The sequence below is a fragment of the Serinus canaria genome, chromosome 21 (assembly GCF_022539315.1).
Source record: "Serinus canaria isolate serCan28SL12 chromosome 21, serCan2020, whole genome shotgun sequence".
Classification (NCBI taxonomy): domain Eukaryota; kingdom Metazoa; phylum Chordata; class Aves; order Passeriformes; family Fringillidae; genus Serinus; species Serinus canaria.
The window spans coordinates 1,209,414-1,230,860 of NC_066334.1; the positions used below are offsets into that span (position 1 = coordinate 1,209,414).

The 21,447-nt window shown below is 53.1% G+C and overlaps 3 protein-coding genes across 5 annotated transcripts in view; 2 read left to right on the top strand and 1 right to left on the bottom strand.

Moving 5' to 3' along the window:
• Positions 1-8,209, top strand: part of CAPZB (capping actin protein of muscle Z-line subunit beta) — a 59,539-nt gene extending 51,330 nt beyond the window's left edge. Inside the window, exons 7-10 of one of the 2 annotated variants that reach the window (XM_030231216.2) lie at positions 3,318-3,383; positions 4,856-4,932; positions 6,000-6,112; positions 7,967-8,209. In XM_030231216.2, coding sequence (XP_030087076.1) covers positions 3,318-3,383; positions 4,856-4,932; positions 6,000-6,102 — 246 coding nt within the window. In that variant the 3' untranslated portion in view covers positions 6,103-6,112; positions 7,967-8,209. The remainder of the gene's footprint in view (positions 1-3,317; positions 3,384-4,855; positions 4,933-5,999; positions 6,113-7,966) is intronic. The other variant, XM_030231217.2, reaches the window with a different exon arrangement.
• A 3,552-nt stretch (positions 8,210-11,761) lies between these two features.
• SLC66A1 (solute carrier family 66 member 1) lies at positions 11,762-17,281 on the bottom strand. 2 transcript variants are annotated; one of them, XM_018924700.3, is made up of 8 exons: positions 16,867-17,281; positions 16,246-16,433; positions 15,476-15,605; positions 14,878-14,965; positions 13,664-13,812; positions 12,949-13,041; positions 12,319-12,504; positions 11,762-12,084 (listed from the first exon to the last, which is right to left on the bottom strand). In XM_018924700.3, the coding sequence occupies exons 2-8, from the start codon at positions 16,413-16,415 to the stop codon at positions 11,986-11,988; spliced, it is 915 nt and encodes a 304-aa protein (XP_018780245.1). In that variant the 5' UTR covers positions 16,416-16,433; positions 16,867-17,281; the 3' UTR covers positions 11,762-11,985. The 2 variants fall into 2 exon arrangements, with proteins under 2 accessions (XP_018780245.1, XP_009097854.2); XM_009099606.4 differs by having other exon boundaries at positions 16,842-17,281.
• Positions 17,282-17,295: 14 nt separating this feature from the next.
• Positions 17,296-21,325, top strand: AKR7A2 (aldo-keto reductase family 7 member A2). Its single transcript, XM_009099619.4, has 7 exons — positions 17,296-17,536; positions 18,333-18,520; positions 19,037-19,141; positions 19,609-19,705; positions 19,798-19,897; positions 20,213-20,342; positions 20,851-21,325. Exons 1-7 carry the CDS (start codon positions 17,311-17,313, stop codon positions 21,010-21,012), a joined length of 1,008 nt encoding a protein of 335 aa, XP_009097867.4. The 5' UTR covers positions 17,296-17,310; the 3' UTR covers positions 21,013-21,325.
• The last annotated feature ends 122 nt before the right edge of the window (positions 21,326-21,447 follow it).

Consider the following 21,447-nt stretch of genomic DNA (forward strand, 5'->3'; position numbering starts at 1 on the left):
CTGCCTGCAGGAAGAGCTGCCCTGGCATCTGCTGCTGCTCAGTGAAACCCCAGCAGAGCCATTCTCCATTTATCATCCAGGGAAATCCCTGTGCTCAGCAATTAGGGCAGTCATCCATTTCCATCCAGGGCAGCTTTCATGGAACAGCCCATCCCACCGACTTCCAGATGTTGTAACTTTGTTTTTCCACCAGTGGGATCTTCTGGTGATCCTTGAGCTCCCCCTCAGCAGTTCCAGTGACCTGGAGTCTCTTTAGTCACCAGCTGAGCAGTGTTTGGGTGCAGGGACAGCAGGGATGTGCTTACAGGGGTTGTCCAGGGAATTATTTCTGCCTCACTTTTCCATCATGAGGGTGAGCAGGCCCTGGCACCTCTCAGGCTGCCCCTGGATCCCTGGCAGTGTCCCAGGCAGGTTAGACTGGGCTCAGGGCCTGGGGCAGGGGAAGGTGTCCCTGCCATGGCAGGGCTGCAGTGGGATGGGCTGTCAGGTCCCCTGTGGGTTTCACAGGGGTTCAGTTCTGTCATGGGTGAGAAGAAGGGAGCAGAGGAGTGGAGGCAGGTGAAGGTTGTGCAGCATCCCCAGGATTGCCCATGGTTTTGCCTGGGCAGTTTGGCAAAGGGAATGGGAAATTGGGTTACACTGGTGAGAGCAAATCCCTGTGGAGGGGTGGGCTCAGTCCTCAGCTGGTTCCTACAAAGCTGCAAGCCCTGCAGAGATCACAACCTTCACTTTTTGCTTGTAGTTTGAAATAAGTGCTGGAGGGGCAGGCCAAATTCTGCCTTACTGATATCCAAATAATTCCACATATTTTCCACCTGGAGCCTCCAGCCTGCCTGTGGCTTTGGGAGCCCTTGGCACACGTTGCTGTTTGTGTTTCATTAAAGGGATTTTCACTTTGCTCCATGGCCAGAGCAGCTGTGGCTGTTGTTGGCTTTTCAGAGCAAAATGGAGGATGAGTTCCCTTCTACATTTGCTGGTGTTTTCAGACACTTTCACCATGGAACAAAGTGTTTATCCAGCTTAAATGTCCCTCTTTATATTATTCCTCCAAATAATGTTTACAGAAAGCCCAGGCAGCTGCTTTATTCTGTGCAGGAAACATCCCAAGGGAGCAGGCAGCCCTGGAGATGGCCCAGAGGAGTGAGTGGAGTGAGTGTCCCTGTGAGTCAGCCTGGAGCAGATGGCTGGGGGAGCCAGGAGGGGAGCCAGGCCCTGGGTCTGCTGCAGGAGGGCTGGGGCTGGGCTGGGGCTGGGCTGGGGCTGGGCTGGGGCTGGGCTCCCCACAGACTCCCCCTAGGGTTTGGCTGAGCCCAGCAGGCAGTGGGGAGGGCCAGAGGAGGATGAGCTGCTCCTGAACACCAGCCTGCAGAGGGAATTTCTCCTCAGAGCAAACCCAGCCTTACTTAAGCAGCAGAAGTGCTGCTGCCTGAGCCTGAGCAGTGCCAGCCACAGGAAGGAACCTTTAAAAACCCCAACAACTCAACAAAACCCAACTGTTTGTAGGACATGGCTGATCTTGACTCTGCACTCCATTAAACAGCCTCTTGTAACATCTGGCCTTCCAGAGCACATAAAAATGTTTTCCTTCTGGCAGCAGTTTTTATGGAGATGTAATAATATACAGGGTTTGTTTTGGTTTTTTTTTAAATCTATTTTCAGATTCTGCTTCTTAACCAGAGCTGGGTCTGTCCAGGTGTGGAGGAGGCACAGCAGGGAGCCTGTGGCAGTGACGGCCCCTCTGCCAGCTCCCAGCTGCCCCAGATTTGGGCAGTGTGCTGATGGGTGCAGTTCCCCATGGTGTGTGGATGTTTGTGTGGGTCAGGTTTGCATTGTCTCTGCACTGCAGCTGGACCCTTCTCCAGGCAGTGGCTCCATCCCATGGAAGCAGTCTGAAGGCAAAATGAAACGTCCTGCTGCTCTTTCTCCCCCTCTTCCAGGTTGTCTTTTGCCTTCAGGGGTCCAGTTAAATTACACGCTTCCCCAAGCCTGTTCCAGCCTTGGCTCTTTAGAAGAAACCTGGAGCTGGCCCATTTTTAAACTCTGCCCTGAGGGAGGGATAGGAGCAGATGGATAAGAGAATGCAGTGGGATTAGTGAAACCCTTTGAAGACTGCTCTTCCCACTGCATTTGTCTCCCAGTTTTGTTTTCTTGCTGTCTCAGCAAATCTTGCTGAGGTTCCTGGGCCTGATGTTCATTGTTCAACACTTGGCTGGGTCTTGGCCACAGTTTTCACCTCAGGAGCTGGAGAGGATGGACTTAGCTGAGCACACTGTGCAAACCCAGGGCACTGGGAATATTTCTGTGTCTGCTCTGGGGTGCCCCGACCCCCAGGGCAGCACTGACTCTGACCCTCATCCATGGAGAAAGTTTCCCAGACTTCAAGACAGAGTGGAACCCACAAAAGTGTGAAATAGATTATAGAGAGCAGTGTGGGTGTGTCACTGGGTGAGAAACTGAGGGTTTGGGATTTTTAGGATGCCGTGGATGGAAGCAAGATGGAGGGCACAGGGTGCTGTCCTGGGTTTCTTCTTCATGCTGCTTCTTCCTTCTTCTCCATGGGTTTGGGTGGCATTATGTAATTGGGCAGAAAAGTCTGCACTGCAGCTCTGTGGGATCAGTTATTGGGATAAAATGGAAAATAATCCAGGTGTCAGCTCTTAATTGGATAGTTTAGTCTCACAAGCCCTTGTACCAAGAGATTGTTGGCCATTTTGTGCCTTCTAATGAAAAGCTGCCAAACTCACAGTACTGAGACTGTTTCACTGATAAGGAATAATAAACACCTGAGGCTGAACACGAATTACTCCTCAAGGGCCTTCAGTCCACACGCAGGGGAACCCAAAACTGGGACCCCCGCCCCAGCACACAGGCCATGGGATGGGTGCTCCATCAGGCGCAGCCAGATGGAATCAAGGGCTGCTGCAGCTGCAGCTCCCAGTTCTGATGCTGGGCTGGAGGATCTCAGCTGGCTCAGGAGCTGTGTCCTGTCCAGGTCCTGCCCTGGGGCTTCGGTGTCACTGCACTCCTGAGTTGTTCCAGCTCTGAGTTTCTCCTGCAGAGGACACTTGGCTGTTCTGTGCTGGGGAGGGATGGCTCTTGTGGGGCCTGTCTGCAGCAGGGGCTCTTTGCCATTCCTGGCTTTTTATTCCGCCACGTCTCCATTGCCAGCGTGTGCCTGTGCTGAGTGCTGGGAGTTTCTCAGCACCTTCTCCTGTGTTTGCACATGGGGGAGTTGGTGACTCCCCCTCTCCCAGCCCTGCTGGGCCCTGCCCTGCCCCAGTTCCCTGTAATGGATGGATCTGTGCTTGCCTTTGCAGATGGAGAAGGATGAGACTGTGAGTGACTCTTCCCCACACATAGCCAACATCGGGCGCTTGGTAGAGGTGAGTGCAGGCTCCTCTGCCCACGTTTGCTCCCATTCCTCAGAGTTCTGTTGTGTTTTTCTTTACAACTTACTCATTCCTGTTGTTGCTGGGTGTGTGGTGGCTCAGTGCTGCCCCTTCCATCCCTCCCAGCTGTCTGTGGGTACAAAGCCACCCTCTGCCCCTTGTCTCCTGCTCAGCACTGCAGTGACTTCCTGGAAAATGGGTGTTCCCTTCCTCAGCAGCAAGGAACAACTTCCTACCCTCAGATTTGCTTTTGCAGCCACTTGTGGGGAGAATTATTTCAAGTCAGGTTGCTACACAGCACTGCCCCTTGGACTGAAAGTTCAGTGTGTATCAAGTGTTTTAAACCCCCTGGAACTGGGTTTGGTGGCAGCTCTCAGTCCTGGAAGCTCAGCACAAGGACTGGAGCTGCTCAGAAGGTGTAGCACCACTTTGCTATTTCACTGCACTGTCCTGACTGAAGGTGTTCCAGATTTTCATTGTTGTAGCCAAGAAAGGAGGAAATTCTCAACTCTGATGCTGTTTTAGGGAACTGGGAAATTAAAGAAAGGCAGCTACTTTTTTCTGGATTCCTTTTTAAAGTTGTTTGCTTGAGTGAAAGCAATGAAAAAAAAGCTGCTTTGTTACAAGATCTCTCTCAGAGCTCTTTCGTGCAGCTGTAAAGAGCAAGTCAAGAATTCAAAGTCACCCCTGAGCACAGAGCTCTGGGCTCTTGGTTATCCTGAAGGGCTGGCTGAGCTCTTGGAGCCCCTCCAGGGCCCGGGAGCCGCACGGGGAGGTTGGGGTGGTGCATTTTCCTCCTGTGCAGAGCTGGAGAGAAGCTGCCCTCTCGTGGTCAGGGAGCTCCCATAGCTGGAGAGATGGGCTGGGAGGCGAGAGCAGGAACAAAGCCCTGTGGTGTTTGCTGGGTCCCCAGGATGAAGGAGGAATTGAGAATCTGACTCCATGTTCTTAGAAGGCTAATTTATTATTTTTTGTACTTCTATTAAAGAATGCTATACCAAAACTATACTAAAGAACAGAGAAAGGATACAGACAGAAGCTAACAAAGAATGATAATGAAAAACTCCTGACTGCTTTGAGTCCCGACACAGCCTGGCTGTGATTGGTCATTAAATCAAAACAATTCACATTAAACCAATCAAACAATGACCTGTTGGATAAACAATCTCCAACCTCATTCCAAAGCAGCAAAACACAGGAGAAGCAATCAGATAATTGTTATTTTCCTTTTTCTCTGAGGCTTCTCAGCTTCCCAGGAGAAGAATCCTGGCGAAGGAATTTTTCAGAAAACATGACAGTGACAAAGCCCCAGTGCTGGGATGGGAGCAGGGGCTGGGGCCCAGGGGTTTGTGGGGTCAGAGTGCTGGCAATGCTCCAGGGGCTGTGCTCAGAGAGAGCCTGGTGCTGCAGCATCCCTGCAGACAGCTGAGGGCACTGAAGAGCTGCTGTGCTACTTTCTTTTCCAGGACATGGAAAACAAAATCAGAAGTACACTGAATGAGATTTATTTTGGAAAGACAAAGGACATCGTTAATGGGCTGAGGTAAGGGACCTGCAGTGGGTGGGGGACCCTTTGCATCCCTGCAGTGCCACCCCAGCCTTGAGCTGCTTGGTTTTCCCCTTCCTGTGCTGTGGGAGAATTTTTGTTGTGTGGAGTTCAGGGAACTCTTCTGCTGCAGAAATCTGAAGCAATGTTTTAATCCCTTGCTCCCTCACCAGGAGCAAAACAGTCCAACTAACACTTGTATTTTTGGATTATTTTTCATTAGTTTTATTCTTCACAGTCCTTAGATACTGTCTTCTCTTTCTGCTGTCCCTAAAAATAGTCCCAGAATTAAGTCATTACGTGAGTGGTTTTGGTGTTTAGACTTTGTTTTAAATTCTCTCTTTCTCTCAACACTACTGGTCAAAATACAGTGTATGAGAAGAGATTAAATCCCCTGTGCCTTTCTGTGGGGAAACTGTGCTGTGCTGTTCAGCCCCTGCTCATTCCTGGACAGGAATTGGACATGGAAATCCCACGCTGGTCATTCTTGTGCTCACATGTGATGCCAAATCACTTCATTGTGAAGTACAGAGAGACCTCCCAGCACAGTGTGGTAATGTAGAATAACCAAAGGGCACAAATAAATGCTCTGCTCTTCCCTCATACACTGAGATGTGGAAGAAGAGAGAGAAATGGTGCTAATTAAATATTGGTGCTGCTGTATGGGCAGAGGGAGCAGCAGGACCTGTGGGAGGGGTTCTGGCTTCTGCCCCAAGCCCGGGTCAGAACAGCCTCAGTTTCCTTTGTGCTGAGCAGGGTTTAGCCAGGAAGCTTTAATTAGCACCAGAGGGAATCTGTAAAGGAGCCTTTCTCTGGTGAATGTTGCCTTGAGCAAGGTTGGATCTCTGCTTTGTCTCCCCATCCCTCAGAGTCCTGGCCCTGTGTGCAGCCTGTGATGGAACCACCCAGAGCCCCTGGCTCCTCCAGCCTCTCCCTGCTCCTTCTTACCTGTGTGTGTCCCCTTCTCCTCCCTGGAGGTTCCCAGAGCCCCAGCTCTGTGTTACCAAGTTCTTCTGACTGTTCTTTTCCCTGTTTGCTCCCTGGTTTCCCACTGCTCTCTGTAGATCTATCGATGCTATTCCTGACAACCAAAAGTATAAGCAGTTGCAGAGGGAACTTTCTCAAGTGTTGACCCAGCGCCAGATCTACATCCAGCCTGATAACTAAACCAATCCAGGTACCCCTGCTGCCTGTGAGGTGTGAGCCAGCACTAAACCAGGACTCACCACCAGCCCCTGCATGGTAACGGGAAGAACTAACCCCTAATCCTGCAGGGAGCAGCCAGTCCAGCCACCTGGCTCTGGCTCAGTGCTGGGGTTCTTGTTTTCAGTGTTCTCTCCTCCCTCATGGAATCCTCACTCTCGGAACTGGGGCAGGATTTACCACTTTGCACTCTGTCTTGGGAGCAGGAAAGGAGCACGTGGTCCTGTGCCTGGAGTGCTGTGGGATTGGGCTGATTCAATCCAGCAGCCCCAGGACTCTGTCCCTTGGGCACCAGCAGTTCTTTACACCTGTGGTACACCACTTCATGAAGAAATTCCCTGTAATCCCAGTGTACTCCCTGCAGAATGAAATCTTGGGAGTGTCACAGTTTGGGAAAAAAACCATTCTGGTTCTTCCCATGACTACAGAGTAAAGGTGTGCTCACCTACACACCTTCCCCGTGAGCCTGGTGGAGTTTGAGCTTCCTTGGAGCTTGAGACACAGTCCTGCTCAAGCTCACTCAGACATGGCCAGCCTCCCCTTGCTCGTGCTCTGCACAGCCTCCAGAGGGATCTGGTGCTGTGCTCCTTTGCTCTGGAGCTCTGAGTGTCAGGGCAGTGACTAACCCTGAGCCTCCTTAACCTTCCACTCCGGTTCCTAACCAGCTACAGATGTTGTTTCAAACACATTCAGCTGACGAAGGGGGAAACTCACTATTTGTTGATAGTGGCCAAGAACCACTTCTCCAGCCTATGACAAATGCAAATGTAAATGTGTATGTTTTTATTAAAGCAGCAGAAGTCTCCAGAGACAAGACAATGGAAATACTGTTACAAAAATGGTTGGAAAATCACCACCACAAAGAGCAGCCTTGTTTACAGGAGACAGCAACCAGGGAGAATGAGGTTGCTCTGAATCACAGAGTCCCAGACTGCTTTGGGTTGGAAGGGCCCTTAAAGCTCATCCAGTTCCAACCCCCTGCCATGGGCAGGGAAATCTTGCACTGTCCCAGGTGCTGTAAAGGCTGTGAAATGTGGTTTAGGTGGGGAGGAATCCTACCATTTCTCTGTGGTAGGCACTTTGGAAAAGTTTGGTCCTGGATAGAACCCATTCTATCGATTTATTTAAAAGGGGCCTTTTTAAAAGTGGAAATTTCTTATTGTCTTATTGAAATCAGAGGTTCCTCTACAGGCATCTCCCAGGGCAGTGATCCCAGGTGATTCCTGAAAGATGGAGCTTTTCCTCTGTACTTTCAGGCAAAGGGAATCCCTGCAATAACCTTTTGACAGTGTCTCTGTTCTTCAGCTGCTTTGATCACTCATTCCTTAGGGAAGGTACAAAAAAAGGCAGATTTGAGAGCAGAACCTCCAGCTGCTTTTCCCAGCGCCACAAAGGCTGGCGGGGTTCCGAGGTGACCCTGGGTGAGCAGAAGGGTCAGAGCTCCCCAGCCCGGCCCTTCCCCGGCTGGGGCTGGGTTTTCTTGGGGCTTTGGGGCAGCAGGAGCTAACTCCTGGACCTGGGGGCAGCAGGAGCTGTAACCCCCCTGGCTGTGGGACGCTGGGCTTCCGCAGTCTGTAACAGAAACCTTGGGACTCTCCCTGCGGCAGCCGGGGCTGAGCAGAGCTGCTGGGGAAGCCTTTGGTGCCTTCCTTGCCAGAGTGAGTTTTGCTTTGTGTTCTCATGGAGTGGTCACTTCTGCTTCCCGGGCTCCAGCGGGCAGAGCTGAGCCTGGGCTCAGGGGCTTCTCCTTCCTCCTGACTCCCAGGACTGCTCCCAGCCCTTCCCTGCCTTGCACTGCCTCTGACCCCCCTTTCCTTCTTCCCCACAGGTCTGTGCAGACTTTTGCAGACAAATCAAAACAAGAAGCTCTTAAAAACGACCTGGTGGAGGCTTTGAAGAGGAAGCAGCAAAGTTAAAGTCCTGTCAGTGCTAACCAGCCATGCCATGCACTCGTTAGATTCCTTTCCTAGAGGATCATCCCCGCCCTTTTCTGTTGGTCACTTCACAATTTGCATCCAATACTCTCCATGCAGCGCCATCCTCTCCCCATGAATAAAGCTGTACAAACTTTTTCAGTCTCTGAGGCCTACTTTGCACCACATTTTACTATTGAGACTTAGGCTATGTTCCTGTAGAAGTCCATGTATTATTTTTTTTCTCCTCCCCCCTTTCCCACCCTCCCCCATTTATATGCATCACCACAGATCATTGTTTGTCTTTTCCTCCCTCACCCCTCCTGCCTTTTGTTACATTGGTGTAAAAAATGTAAAACAAAAATTTATTAAATACTGTGGTGTGTGAAAGAGGAAGAACTGGAAAAACAAAAAAAAAAAAAAAAAAAAGAAAAATCTATTCCACGTATGTTTGGGGGCTGGGCACAGGGGCTGGCTGGAGGGAGGGAGGGAAGAGAGGGTGTTCCTGGGGGTTGTACAATACTGAGTAACCCAGATGTGCAGGAGATGGTGATTTCGAGACCTGCTGAAAGTTCTGCTCTTCTATAGCCTGGTTCCAAGGCGCTTTTCTGTCAATTTTTATGGAATGCAAAAAGGGTTTTTGTTTTGATTTTTTGTTTTTTTTGTAAAGCTTAAATTGAATCTACATCTGATACTTGAGCCTCCATACTAAAAAATGGAAAAAAATAAAAGAAAAAAAAAGACTAAAACAATAAAAACAACAAAAAAAAAATCCCAGGAAGATGTTTGTGTGCTCGTGTCCTCCTTGTTTCTCTTCCCTTCCTTGCAGGGTTACTTGGGGTTTGTGTTTTGTCCCACATCCAGAAATGTTTGTCTGGAAGGGGCTGTGATGTCCCTCTGCTCTTTGGCTTGTGTTACTTTGCTGCCCTTCCAGGGTGCTGGGTTTGGTGCTCCAGGCACCCAGCACATGGATGTGCAGCTGTGTCCGGGGTAGAAGGGCCTGCCCAGCTGTGCTGAAAGCAGCCTGGGGCCTCCTGTGTCCAGCCCTGGGCAGAGGAGCTGTGCCAGGGTGGATGGTTCCTCCCATCCCTGCTGACCCAAAAGCTCCTCCCTGGTCCCTGTGTCACCTGTGACCCTCCCCCAGCGTCCCCTCCTGAGCTCTTGGTGGGCAAAGGGACCGGGCACAGCTTTGGGTTCCCTGCCTGCTGCAAGCTGTGGTTGGTGAATCCTGGGGAAGCACAGAAAGATCTGCTGGGCTCCTCCTGCCCCTGGCTCTGGGAAGTGCCCTGCCTGACCTTCTGCCAGTGGGGGCTGTTGGCATTAACAGGGATTAATTAATGTGCTCCAGTTTGCTTCTGTACCATGACCTGTGTCCCACCCAGACTCCTGCACATGGAGCTCACCCAGAGCCTGCAGGAGCTCCTGTGGGACACAGCCTGGGAAAGGCTGGGATCCCCCAGGGAACGTTCTGGGATTTGGCTGCCGGCTCACAGTTCTGTCCCAACACAAACCTTCCTGAAGCTGGAGATGTTCGTGTGAGCTCTGGAGCCTGGGATGGGGAGACCTGCTGAGGTTCTCAGTTACCCTCTCCTTCAGCAGGGGTTGCTCCTGCTCAGCCTTTTCTGCTTGAACATTTGCCTCTGCAAAATCCTGAACACGGGGACAGGGTTGCAGCAGTGACTGGGAGGGATGGGAACCTTGGGAAGAGCCTCAGGAATTGCAGCCACCCTGAGGTGGCTGTGGGTGTGTGAGCTCTGGCTGCAGCTGCTCACCTTGCTCCATCCTGCCCAGCCCAAGGAAAGTAAATCAGCTTTGTACCTAACCCTGCTTCAGGTGCACCTGTGGGGCAGACTGTGGGATGGATGGATGGATGGATGGATGGATGGATGGATGGATGGATGGATGGATGGATGGATGGATGGATGGATGGATGGATGGATGGATGGATGGATGGATGGATGGATGGATGGATGGATGATGGATGGCTGGATGGATGGATGGATGGATGGATGGATGGCTGGATGGATGGATGGCTGGATGGCTGGATGGCTGGTGCTGGATGGATGGCTGGCTGCTGGATGGATGGCTGGATGGCTGGATGGATGGATGGATGGATGGATGGATGGATGGATGGATGGATGGATGGATGGATGGATGGATGGATGGATGGATGGATGGGAGGGATGGAGGGAGGGAGGGATGGAGGGAGGGAGGGAGGGAGGGATGGATATACACACACTTTCCTCCTTATGGCAGAGGTTCTTTGTCCAGGTTTGGGAAAAGCCAGTATGTGACAATTATTTAGTGTTGTGAGTGGCAGAGATGAGGGATTTGCTTGTGGTTTGGATTAAAACAGGATATGAATTGTTCTACAATTCCAAGGAAAGACAGGACAGGAAATGCTGCTGCTTCAGGACGAGGTGAGCAGCCCCTTTGCCTGTGAATCTGGAAGGGCAGAATTGTGAATTAATCCAGTGAAAACTCACTCCCTCGGTTCAAGGGGCTCAGAGAGACTAAAAAATACATTTCCCTTCTGAAGGCACCTGGGTCAGTCTCAAGAACTGGCCCAGCTTGTGTTTCCATGAACCTCCTGCTGCAGCTTGGGGGCACTGAGCAGCTGGAATCCCATTTAATGTGAGACCCATGGATTGGTGTCCTCAATGAGAGGACAAAGCAGAGTAACTTCCTTGGGAAGGATGAATGTCACGGACTGGCTGAGAAATCATAAATTAATGATAATGGAGCTAAAGCCACAAGGCACACAATGCTGGATAGCAGTAAGGGAGCTGGAGAGGGGAAAAGGAAGCAAAAGGAAGAGCTGATAGGAACTGCAGGAAAAGGAAAGCTCTTGTTTTCACAAGGCCAAGCTGTGATCGTTTTCCTGAAGGATCTCCAAGCTTTGGCTGGTTTTCTTCATTTTCCCAGGGAGACTGAGCTGCTCATCCCCAGCAGGAATAGCTCAGCCCATGGAAGGGAGCCTGGCTACACCTCCTCTCTCTCCTGCTGGGGACACAGCTTTTCCCAGCCCTGCTTCCTGTCCTGCCCTGCTTGAGGAGCATTGTGCTGAGTTCAGGGCCCCCAGAGGGGGATAAACTCGTCAGTGTTGCAGATAAACTCAGCAGTGCTGGGGATAAACTCAGCAGGTTAAAGATAAATTCATCAAACTGAGGATAAATTCGTCAGGTTGATAAATTCATCAAGGATAGAAGGCAGGAACTGAAAACCAGAGCAAGCAGAGAAGCAGCTCTTCTACTGGGGAACACAGTGGAGCAACTTCCCCAAGGAATCCACGCAATTAAAACATGGGTGAGGCAAAAAATGAGAAATCGGAGAATGGGGCTGTAAGACTCATTAGGAAAGAGGCAGGAGCTGCCAAGTAAAGCAGCAAAACGAAACCAAGGGAGGCAGGTGGGGAAAGATGTGTTTTATAGATGGGTGAGCCATGCTAATTAAATTAGGTGTGGACTGAACACTTTGGTTCTGCTGCTCCTTCCCCACTGGATCCAGCCCTGTGTGTCTTCCAGAAGGAGCTGAGGGGGCAGCTGTGAGGACACAGGGTTGTGTCTGTGGCAGGTCAGTCACCCTGTCCCCTCCCCACTCACGCTCTCCCCACATTTTTCAGCACCAAGGAAGTTCCAGATCACCCTTGGGAGACACAGCAGTCACCAGGCTCAGCTGTGGGGCACCAGAGCAGCGAAGAGCAACTGAGGTATCCAAAAATTCCCTTTTATCCTGAAAGCATCATTGGTATCAGAGGCACCAGGTTCCCAGCAGCATCCTCTGCCACTGCCTCAGCAGCACAATGTGTCACCCTTGGGGCCTCTTCTGCCAGGAGCCACCAGGATGGAGGGGCTGGTCTGCCCAGCACTAAGGCCACCTTCCTCATGTGCATCCTCCTCCTCCTCCTCCTCTCCCTGCAGGGCAGGTCCCTCTGTCAGCTCTCTGGGCTCTCATCCGGCTCCCCCAGGAGAGCACCCCTCTCCTCGAGGGTGCCAGGCCGTCCTTTCCGATAGGCCAGGAACTGGAAGGAGATCTGGGGAGAGGTCAAGGCTCTGCACACTCACAGGGGGATCTGGGGATGGTGTCAGCACCCCGAGATTGTGCCAGGAGAGGTGGGAACAGCACAGGGAGCTCAGTGCAAAGCCGGGGCTGCACCACAGATCTGCCAGGGAGCAGCACCACCCCACCCTCCTGCCCAGCCCTGCCCGCCCCACTCCCTGCAAGGCCAGGCTGGCAGGATGGGATCCCAGCCCAGGGGAAAGGATACAACCACGTCCAGGGCCAGCACGCCCAGGCTGCCCACGAGCCAGGGCAGGTGGTGCAGGATGTAGTCACCTTGGCCCTGGCCCGGCTCCGGGTTCTTCAGGAGGACACTGAGGCCATACAGGGAATTCCCCAGCATCACCAGGGCAAACAGAGAGTAGGAGACCCCGCTGGTGGATTTCCTCTTGTACTGGGAAAAGAGGGAGAGGGCAGGAGCTTGGGCGCAGCTCTCCTAAATCTCTCTACAACTATTAATCATGCTCTCCCCCAGCATTAAAAAAGAGAAGTGGTGACTCAGAGCTGAGAGTCTTTTAGCTCCCCTTTGGCTTGTAAATTAGACAAAATGAAAGCCCCACCCTCAAAATATTAGTAGGTTAAAGGGAGGGGAGAAAAATAAATACAGAGAAGTAGTTCCTTATGGAATGATCAGAGACGGGACTTGGGACCTCCGAGCAGAGAGGAAAAAGGAAAACCCCAGGGAGAAAGGAGAAACTCCCCCCTCCAAGGGAGACAGGAGAACCCCCCTCCAGGGAGACAGGAGAACCACCCCCCTGTCCAGGGAGACAGACGCCCCCCCCCCAGCCCTCTGGGAGTGACAGGTGAAGAGCCCCGGGGTCCCAGGCTGGGCACTCACGTTTGTGCGGATCTGGGGCACTCGGGAGCACAGGTACAGCACGGAGGAGATGGAGCCGATGGTGAATCCAACGACTTCAGTGCTGGAGAAAGTCTGCAAGGCAGGGGCGGGGACAGGGACCGGGACAGCCCCAGTGCTCAGAGCCCCAGCATGGCCACACCCAGCCCCGCGTGTGCCCCGCTCCCCTCCTCGCGCTGATAGTTTCAGCCAACTGAGTTACCCTGCTGCACTTTCTTGCATGTTTGATTTTCAGTAATATATATAAATGGGGATAACTGGAAGAAGAATTCAAGGGGAGAAGTCCCACAAATTTCCTGGACACAGGAACCACATTTTTTCGAGACTGTCTATCCTATGCAGCTACCTGAGATCAAGTCTGTTTGCAAAAAAAGATGTGGGAAATGTGAGGTTTGCTGACTCTTGAGCAGGTCCATAGAAGTGCTTGAAATTTGCAGTGAAAATGCCCTGAAATGTCTGAAATCCTACTGGAAACTGTTCCTGAATTTTGGAGGAATCTTTGAAAAAGTTCTCTTTCCAGTGCCATCTTCCCACACTCTAAGAGTCTCCTGGAGAACAATTTGGCACTAAAATGGGAACAGCCCCAAACCCCAGAACATGCGGTAGGGTCCAGGGTGGTTTTTTGGGATCACAGCACCCAGCAAGGCATCCCCACCCAGACCTCTATCCCATCTCCCAGATTTAGGAACTGGCTCACCTTTGGTCCAAGCTCATTCCCAGGAGCTGACAGCAGAGACCTCCCCTTGAAAGTCCCTGGATCCTCAGTGCTGGCACTGCCCAGGAGGGAGAGGCTGGACAGGGACCCCACGGAGAGGAACACAAAGGCTGCATTGATGGGAGCAGGGACTGCAGAGAGGCAGACAGAGCCTGATCAGGGAGAGCCCAGCAACCCCCAACAGCCCTGGGGCTGCCAGGACCCTCTTGGGGTGAAGAAACCTCCAAGCTCCCCCTTATCTCACCAAGGGACTGAGCAACCTCTGAACTCTCCCTTATCACACCAAGGGATGGGGCAGTGGCTGCTGTGGGTGACTGATGTGATTTATCTCCCACTGATGTGCCCAATTTGTACCTTATCAGGGAGGAAACTGCTCCTATCTCAGTTTCTTTGGGTTTAGGGCTCTATAGAATCTCCCCCACTAGAAGATTTCACTGTCTTAAGTCACTCTCAAATCCCAGCCAGATCAAGCTCTGCTGTGGCTTATTTGTTAGTAGTAATTTACTATTCTTCAGTAATTTTTAGTGATTATATTCAGTAAGCAAGCTCTCCAGCTTAACAAAACCATGTACCTCATGAGTCAAAAACCAACTGGCTAATAACTTTACATGTCTTTACCAAGTTAAACAGCCACCCCAGTCCCAAGGAGCCTGTTTGGGGTTCAGCAGTGCTGGAAAGAGGATTTTCTGTTTTCTCTGTCTGTTTAAACCCTGCAAGAACTGCTCAGGCTCCTTTTTCACTCCAGTTGAACAGACAGGAACCTCCCTGTCAAGTTTTGGCCCTAAAACAGTGGGGAAACTTCCCCCTTTCCCTTCCAGCACTGCCCGAGTCAGGAGCTCTGTGATTCCCAGCTCTGAAGTGGAGTCACCCTGTAACTGGGGGGGGGATTTATTTGTTTCTGTCCCCCCTGAGGCTCACGGGTGGGTTGTTTTCAGCCTGGACACCATGGGGGGGGTGGGGGTTGCAGGGTCTGCAGAAGCCCCAGGTCCAGCCTGTAGCTGTTTGTTGGCTTTGACTCTCCTAGGGGCTCAAATTATCCAAGGGAAAAAAAACCCAAACCAACAACCCAGCAAGCAATAACAGGCATCATCTACTAACTGTGCCTGGAATCACCCTGGGTCCCAGAGTGCCCTGGAATCCCCCCCTCTCTGCTCCCAGTGCCCAGGGGAGCAGAGGCCCCACCATCCCCAACTCACACGCTCTGCCCCCGTTCTTCACCCGGTAGTAGCAGTAGAGGGAGAGCATGGCCAGGTCTGCCAGCACGTAGTAAATGGCCGTGTACACCTGCGGGGAGGGGACGTGCTGGGGACACCCACGGGGACCTGGGGGGCTGGGAGGGTCCCATGGGGCTGCTCCCTGCTCTCCCAGTGTCCCTGGGGCAGAGGGGAGTGTCCCGGGGTGGAGAAGGGAACAGCCCCAGAGGGAGGGAAAGGAGTAACTTGGGGGTGAAGAAGGGAGCATCCCTGGGAGAGAAGGGAAAACACCAAGAGGGGAAAAAGGGAGCATCTCCCGGGAGGAAGGAGGGAATATCCCCGGAGAGGAAGGAGGGAGCATCCCCACGGAGGAAGGAGGGAGCATCCCCAGGGAAGAAGGAGGGAGCATCCCCAGGGAGACAACGGACCACACCCAGAGGGGAAAGGGGAGCAAGCCCAGAATGGGAGAGGGAAGCATTGCTAGGGGGCAAACAGGGAGCATCCCAGGCAGTTTGGGTCTCTGGCTCCCAGTGCTGGATAAAGCAGCTGCCAGCCCCTCCCTCCTCCCTGGAGCTGGGGTGTTTGAGAGCCGGCCCGGTACCTGCAGGGGCAGCTGATCAGCCAGGAAGGAGCCGACGAGGTTGAGGAGGTCTCCGCCCAGCCATCCCAGCAGGAAATAGATGGAGAGAGCCTGGTCCATGATGCCCGTTCTGCAGGCCTGGTAGAACTGCCTGCAGAGCATTGGGCAGGGGAACAAACATCACCTCAGCTGCTTCAGCGCTACCTGGGAGCCATCCCCAGGATTCCTGTAGATACCAAAGTCACGGGACGAAAAGCAAGGCCACACGCTCCCCTGGCCCCAGGGAGAACTCCTGAGCCCCACCGGCGCTCACCGAGTGCCCTGTGGGAGGAGCAGGGAGGATGATCCCAGCTGCAGGATCCTCCCCTCTGGTTGAGAAAGAACCGTGACTCCTCACGTGCCCCTCTGCCACCCCTGTGTCAGCACTTCCATGTACCCCAGGGCTCCTGGGGACATTCCTTCTGCAGTGTGACCTGTCCTGCCGGCCCTGCACGTGCCGGACGTGGGACATTCCGGCTGCCGAGCACAGCAACACCGCGGCCACCACCGCGGCTCTGGGGCTGTGCTGCCTGCTCCCCTCACCCGAAATCTGCCGAGCCCTCGCTGCTCCTGCCGCGGAGATTTAATGATTCTGGCACCTTGTGCTTGCCAGAAGGTGTCTGCCATCCCCCGGGAAGGGCTGCCCGGGATGTGGGGGCGGTACTCGGGGATTTGGGAGCGGTCCCCAGGGATTTGGGAGCCATACGCAGAAATTCGGGAGCGGTCCCCGGGGATTTGGGAGCGGTACTCACGGGAAGGCTGCGGCGATGAAGCAGCCGATGGAGCCCATCCCCAGGACGATGCTGGCGACATCCCAGCTGTCCTGGGCACACTCACGGAACACATCCATGATCCAGCGGGAGCCGTTGGGACAATCAGAGAGATTCCCAGACGGGAGACCCCTCCAGCGCCGCGCAGCCATGGAACGGCCGGGATAACGCTGGGGAAGAGAGAATAACACAGGGAAAATTTAATAACACTGGGGAACGAAAGATCTGTGGGAGGGACAGGTCTGGGGCTCCTCCGGGTACTGGCTCATGTTGGAAAAATGGATCGTTAGCAAATAATTCACCTTTATTTGGTTTGCTGCCAGCCTGGCAGCGTCTGGGCTCAAAGGAAAACAGAAGAAATAAAGAAGAAAGAGAAGGGAAAAAAAGAAGGAAAAGAAGGAGGAAGGAAAAAAAAATAAAATGAAAGAAAAAAAGAAAAGGAAAAGAAGAAAAAAGAAAAGAAAAAAGAAAATGGAAGGGGAAGAAAAAAAAAAAAAAGAAAAAAGAAGTAGAAGAAAAGAAGAAGGGGAAAAAAAGCGGGGGGCAGAATAAATAAAAGAAGCCGAAATCAACCCAACCTGTCCTCGCAGCACCGGCACTCGCCTCTTCACCGACGCAGTTCGGAACTGTATTTTCCCTGAAAACCTGCTCTTTTTGAAACTTGGGCTGTTTTTCTTTGCGAATCCACAACTCCTCAGACACCCGCCGGGTTTCCTTCACCGCTGTCCCAAACCCTGCCCAGTTTCCTTTGCTGCTCTCGCAAACCCTGCCGGGTTTCCTTTAACGCTCTCCCAAACCCGCCGCTTCTCTGCCGCTTTCTCAGGAAGTTGCTGGATACCGGCAGTTTTTCACAGCGTGAAATCAGCGAGCCTTTTCACAAAGTCGCTGCGTTTCCCCACGCTCCCCGCGGGTTTCCAGCCCTGCCTTTCCCAAAGTTGCTGTTTTTTTCCCGAGCTCGGAGAGCCTGGTCCCGGCCCCGCCGTGTGAGGGTGTGAGGAGCCGGGCGGGGCGGGGCGGGCCGGGCCGGGCCGGGGCCGCGCAGGCGCGATGGCGGCGCGGGCGGCGATGGCGGCGGTGACGGGCGGTGCGGCCCGGCCCATGGTAGTGCTGGGTGCTATGGAGATGGGCCGGCGAGCCGGGCCCGAGGCGAGCGCCGAGCTGCTCCGCGCCTTCCTGCGCCGCCGATACCGCCTCGTCGACACCGCCTTCATGTACGCGGGCGGCGAGTCCGAGCGCATCCTGGGCGCGCTGCTGGCCGGCGGCACCGAGCCCGGTAGGGCGGCGGAGGGCGGGCTGCCCTCGGGGGAGAGGGACTGCCTCGGGGCCCGTGTCTGAGGAGAGGGGGCTGCCCCTGAGGAGAAGGGTCTGCTTTGCCAAGCTGGCACTGTCCTTGAGGAGGACAGGCCAGGACTCCTTCTGTGAGGAGAGGGGTCTTTCCTGAGGAGAAGGGATTTCCCTGAGGAGAGGGGACTTGCTGGGAACCGTGCCCTGAGGAGAGGGTTCTTCCTTGAGGAGGGTCGTCCCTGAGGAGACGGTCTCATCTCTTCTGCCAGGCTGACACTGCCCCTGAGGAGATGAGACTTGCCCAGGACTCGTTCCCTGAGGAACAGGGTCTTCCCTGTTAGGCTAATGCCCTCCCTGAGGAGATGGCACTTCTCTGGGGAAAGGGAAGGGTCTTCCCTGCCAGTCTGAGGCCGTTCCCAGGGAGAAGGGCTCTCCCCAGGGTCCATTCCCTGAGGGGAGGGCTCTTCCCTGCCCAGCTGACTCCCTCCTTGAGGAAAACAGACTTGCCCCAGGCCCATCCTCTTAGGACAAGAGATTTCCCTGCTGATGCCATGCCTGCGGGGAAGGGACCCCTGTACTAGTGCTGACCCCCAGACCTTGAGGAGCAGACCTTCCCTGCCTGGGGCAAGCCCTCCGTCCCTGCAGAAAAGAGCCCCCTCTGCCAGGCTGACGGGATTCCTGAGCAAAGGCACCTTCCCTGAAACACCTCAAACACTTACGCCACTTATCCCCACTCCCCTTCTCAAGGTGGAAACATCCTTGCTCATTCCTCCTCTCTCTGCCAGTGGAAGTGGCCACCAAGGCCAACCCGTGGGATGGGAAGACGCTGAAGCCGGAGAGCGTGCGCTCCCAGCTGGACACGTCCCTGGAGAGGCTGCAGAGGAGGAGTGTGGAGCTCTTCTACCTCCACGCTCCTGACCACGGCACCCCGGTGGAGGAAACCCTGCATGCCTGTAACGAGCTGCACAAAGAGGTGAAGTGCTGAGTCCAAGCCTGGACAATCCTTGATTCCCTCCTTCCCACTGCTTTTTTTAAACCAGGGCTGCTTGTTGTGCCCATCTGCAGTGCTGGGTTTGTGCAGCTCTGTGAAGAGGAGACAGAGCACAGGGCAGAGCTGAGCAGCCGCTGCTCATTATGTGCTCATGTGGTGCACTTTGTTCCCGAGAGCTCTTGGAACATCTGGACTTTGCTTCCAGCCGTGTTAACAGTCTGGGTTAAGATTAGTGCTGGTAATGGGTAAAGAATTCCTGAGTTTGATTTATCTGGTTATATCATTTAAACTAGAAGGTGTGAATTCCAAATGAACAGAAAATGGGGAATATTTTTGTCACATCTTAATAATTCATATTCTGTCAGAAAAGGTAGACAGAAATTAACCCTTCTGGACTAAAATTTGGTGACTGTCTGTTTCACTGTACCCATCTTGTGCTGTCTGGGTCCAGATGAACTTTGAAACACTGGAAGTGAATTCCCTTTTTTTCCTCTGCAGGGGAAGTTTAAAGAGCTTGGCCTGTCAAACTACGCCGCGTGGGAGGTTGCAGAAATCTGCACCATCTGCAAGTACAACAACTGGGTGATGCCAACTGTGTACCAGGTGAGTGAGCAGGGAAGCTTGGGTTTGGGCTGCCCAAATCTAGCACCAGGCCCAGTGTGCCAGATATAAACACAGAAGGAATCTGCTGCAGTTAGTCTGGGAAGTCACAGAGTCATTGAGGTTGGAAAAGACTTCCAGTCCCAGCTGGGATACCTCCAGGGATGAGGACTCCAACACCTCCCTGGACAGCCCCTGCCAAGGCCTGAGCACCCTTTCAGTGAGGGAGTTCAGGAAGCTGAGCGAGGTCGCTGCTCAGAAATAGCTCAGTGTGTTCATTGCTGGAGCCAGTGACTCCCCTGCCATGGAACTTCAGTTATTTGCAGTCCTTCAGCGAGTCTGTTCCTAAGCAAATCAACACCTTGTGTGACCTGAAGCCACTCTCTAGGATGGATTTTGCCAGGGAAGGGTGGGAAAAGGCAGCTGCTGTGCCCTGAGCTCTTGTCTGAGGCTGTCTCCCACCCATGCAGGGAATGTACAACGCGACCACACGCCAGGTGGAGGCCGAGCTGTTCCCCTGTCTCAGGCACTTTGGGCTACGCTTCTACGCCTACAACCCGCTGGCAGGTACAGGGACAAGGCCTTGGGACAGAGCTCTGAGGAATGGGGGCTCTGCAGAGCCAGCCCATCCCCAAAGTTGCTGCTCCCTTCCCTCCCAGGGGGACTGCTGACCGGCAAGCACAAGTACGAGGACAAAGACACACGCCAGCCCACTGGGAGATTTTTTGGGAATGACTGGGCTCAGGCTTACAGGGACAGGTATGTCCTGAGTTGACAGACAAGCAGGAACGACTGCATGAAAAAAACCACTCTAATAGTCAGCTGAGAGGAAGCAGAATTGACCAAAGCTTGGGGTTATGTCAGCACACATGGCTGGGGCTGTGGTGTGTGACTGAGCTCTGCAGGGTGGTTTTAGGCTCAGCTTCCTCACAGCTCCCAAGGGAGACTGCAGAAGTTCTCCAAGGCTACTAAGAGTTGTATGAGGCTTCCTGAAAGCCTTTTGATTGGAATATAGATGTACCACTGACTAGAGGTCCCAAGGGCAATTACGATGATTTTTTTTTTTTTTGGCAGGTACTGGAAAAAACACAATTTTGAGGGAATTGCACTGGTAGAAAAAGCTCTGAAAGAGGCTTATGGCTCCACTGCACCAAGCCTGGCATCTGCTGCACTGCGCTGGCTCTACAACCACTCCAAACTGCAGGTGAGAGCTTGACTGGGCACTGCTGCCAGCACTGGGCACTATTGCCATGACTCACAAACAGAAATTTCAGTGTAGGTGTCTTTTAATCCTGTGGGATTGTGGCATTCCAAAGTGAATACTGCTGTACAGACTCTGCCAGGCAGCAGGAGTGAGACAGCTCTGCCTTTTCCCATGTGGTCAGAACTGGAAGCTTCAAGTGGAAGATTTTAGGTGCCAGTTGCTGCGGTCTTGGCTTCCCATACATTTACCTTCCACTGGACTAGGAAACTAATGCTTAATATTCTTGATGTTCTCTAAATGTTCCTGTAGCCCATCATAAAGTAGGATTTGGCAGCTTCTGAGGATTTGGGGTGACTTGGGAATGTCCTGGCCTGGTGAGCAGAATTTGTGGTATCAGTTGCTTAATTCCTGGATGTTCTTTAGTGGAAAGAAATGTTTTGTTTGGCCTGCAGTGGCTCAGGAGGTGAACTTTCTTTTGAGATCAGCAACACCTCCCATCTGTTCCCAGGGTTCTCTTGGAGATGCAGTGATCATTGGGATGTCCAACTTGGAGCAGCTGGAGCAGAACCTCAACTACAGCGAGGAGGGTCCCCTGCTGCCGGCCGTGGTGCAGGCGTTCGACGAGGCCTGGAACCTGAGTGCACACGACTGCCCCAACTACTTCCGCTAGGGAGGGAAGGCTGGCACACCCAGCACAGGCTCTGGAGACTCGAGAGAGGTGCTGCCCACCCTGCCCTCCCGTCCATGGCTGGAGGGCTGCACGTTTTTCCTGAATCAGTGAAGCTTTGTAGGATCCACACCCGTGCCTTAGTCCTCCCCTCCCAGCCCCTCAGCTCCCCCAGCACAGCCCATGATTCAGGATTCAACTGATCAGGAAAATTAACACCTTAACGAGGTGAAGGCCCCTGTTCTGCTTTAATGTGAAATCTTAAATAATTACATATAAGAATAAAACCTCTTTCTAGTGCAGAGCCCATCTCTGACCTGTGCCTGGAACCTGTCATCTCTTTGGCAGCATTTGGGGACTTTGAGTCACTGAGTATCAGCATGGTTTGGGTTGAACAGTCCTTAAATCTCATCTTGTTCCACCCCCTGCCCTGGGCAG

Excerpts from the sequence above, each read along its gene's own strand:
- AKR7A2 (XM_009099619.4), top strand. The coding sequence starts at position 17,311 with ATGGCGGCGCGGGCGGCGATGGCGGCGGTGACGGGCGGTGCGGCCCGG. Across the intron at positions 17,537-18,332 it reads GGCCGGCGGCACCGAGCCCG|TGGAAGTGGCCACCAAGGCC; the intron begins GTAGGGCGGCGG and ends TCTCTCTGCCAG. Across the intron at positions 19,142-19,608 it reads TGATGCCAACTGTGTACCAG|GGAATGTACAACGCGACCAC; the intron begins GTGAGTGAGCAG and ends CCACCCATGCAG.
- SLC66A1 (XM_018924700.3), bottom strand. The coding sequence starts at position 16,415 with ATGGCTGCGCGGCGCTGGAGGGGTCTCCCGTCTGGGAATCTCTCTGAT. Across the intron at positions 13,813-14,877 it reads GAAGAACGGGGGCAGAGCGT|TCCCTGCTCCCATCAATGCA; the intron begins GTGAGTTGGGGA and ends GCCTCTCTGCAG. Across the intron at positions 12,085-12,318 it reads TGCTGGCCCTGGACGTGGTT|ATCTCCTTCCAGTTCCTGGC; the intron begins GTATCCTTTCCC and ends ACCTCTCCCCAG.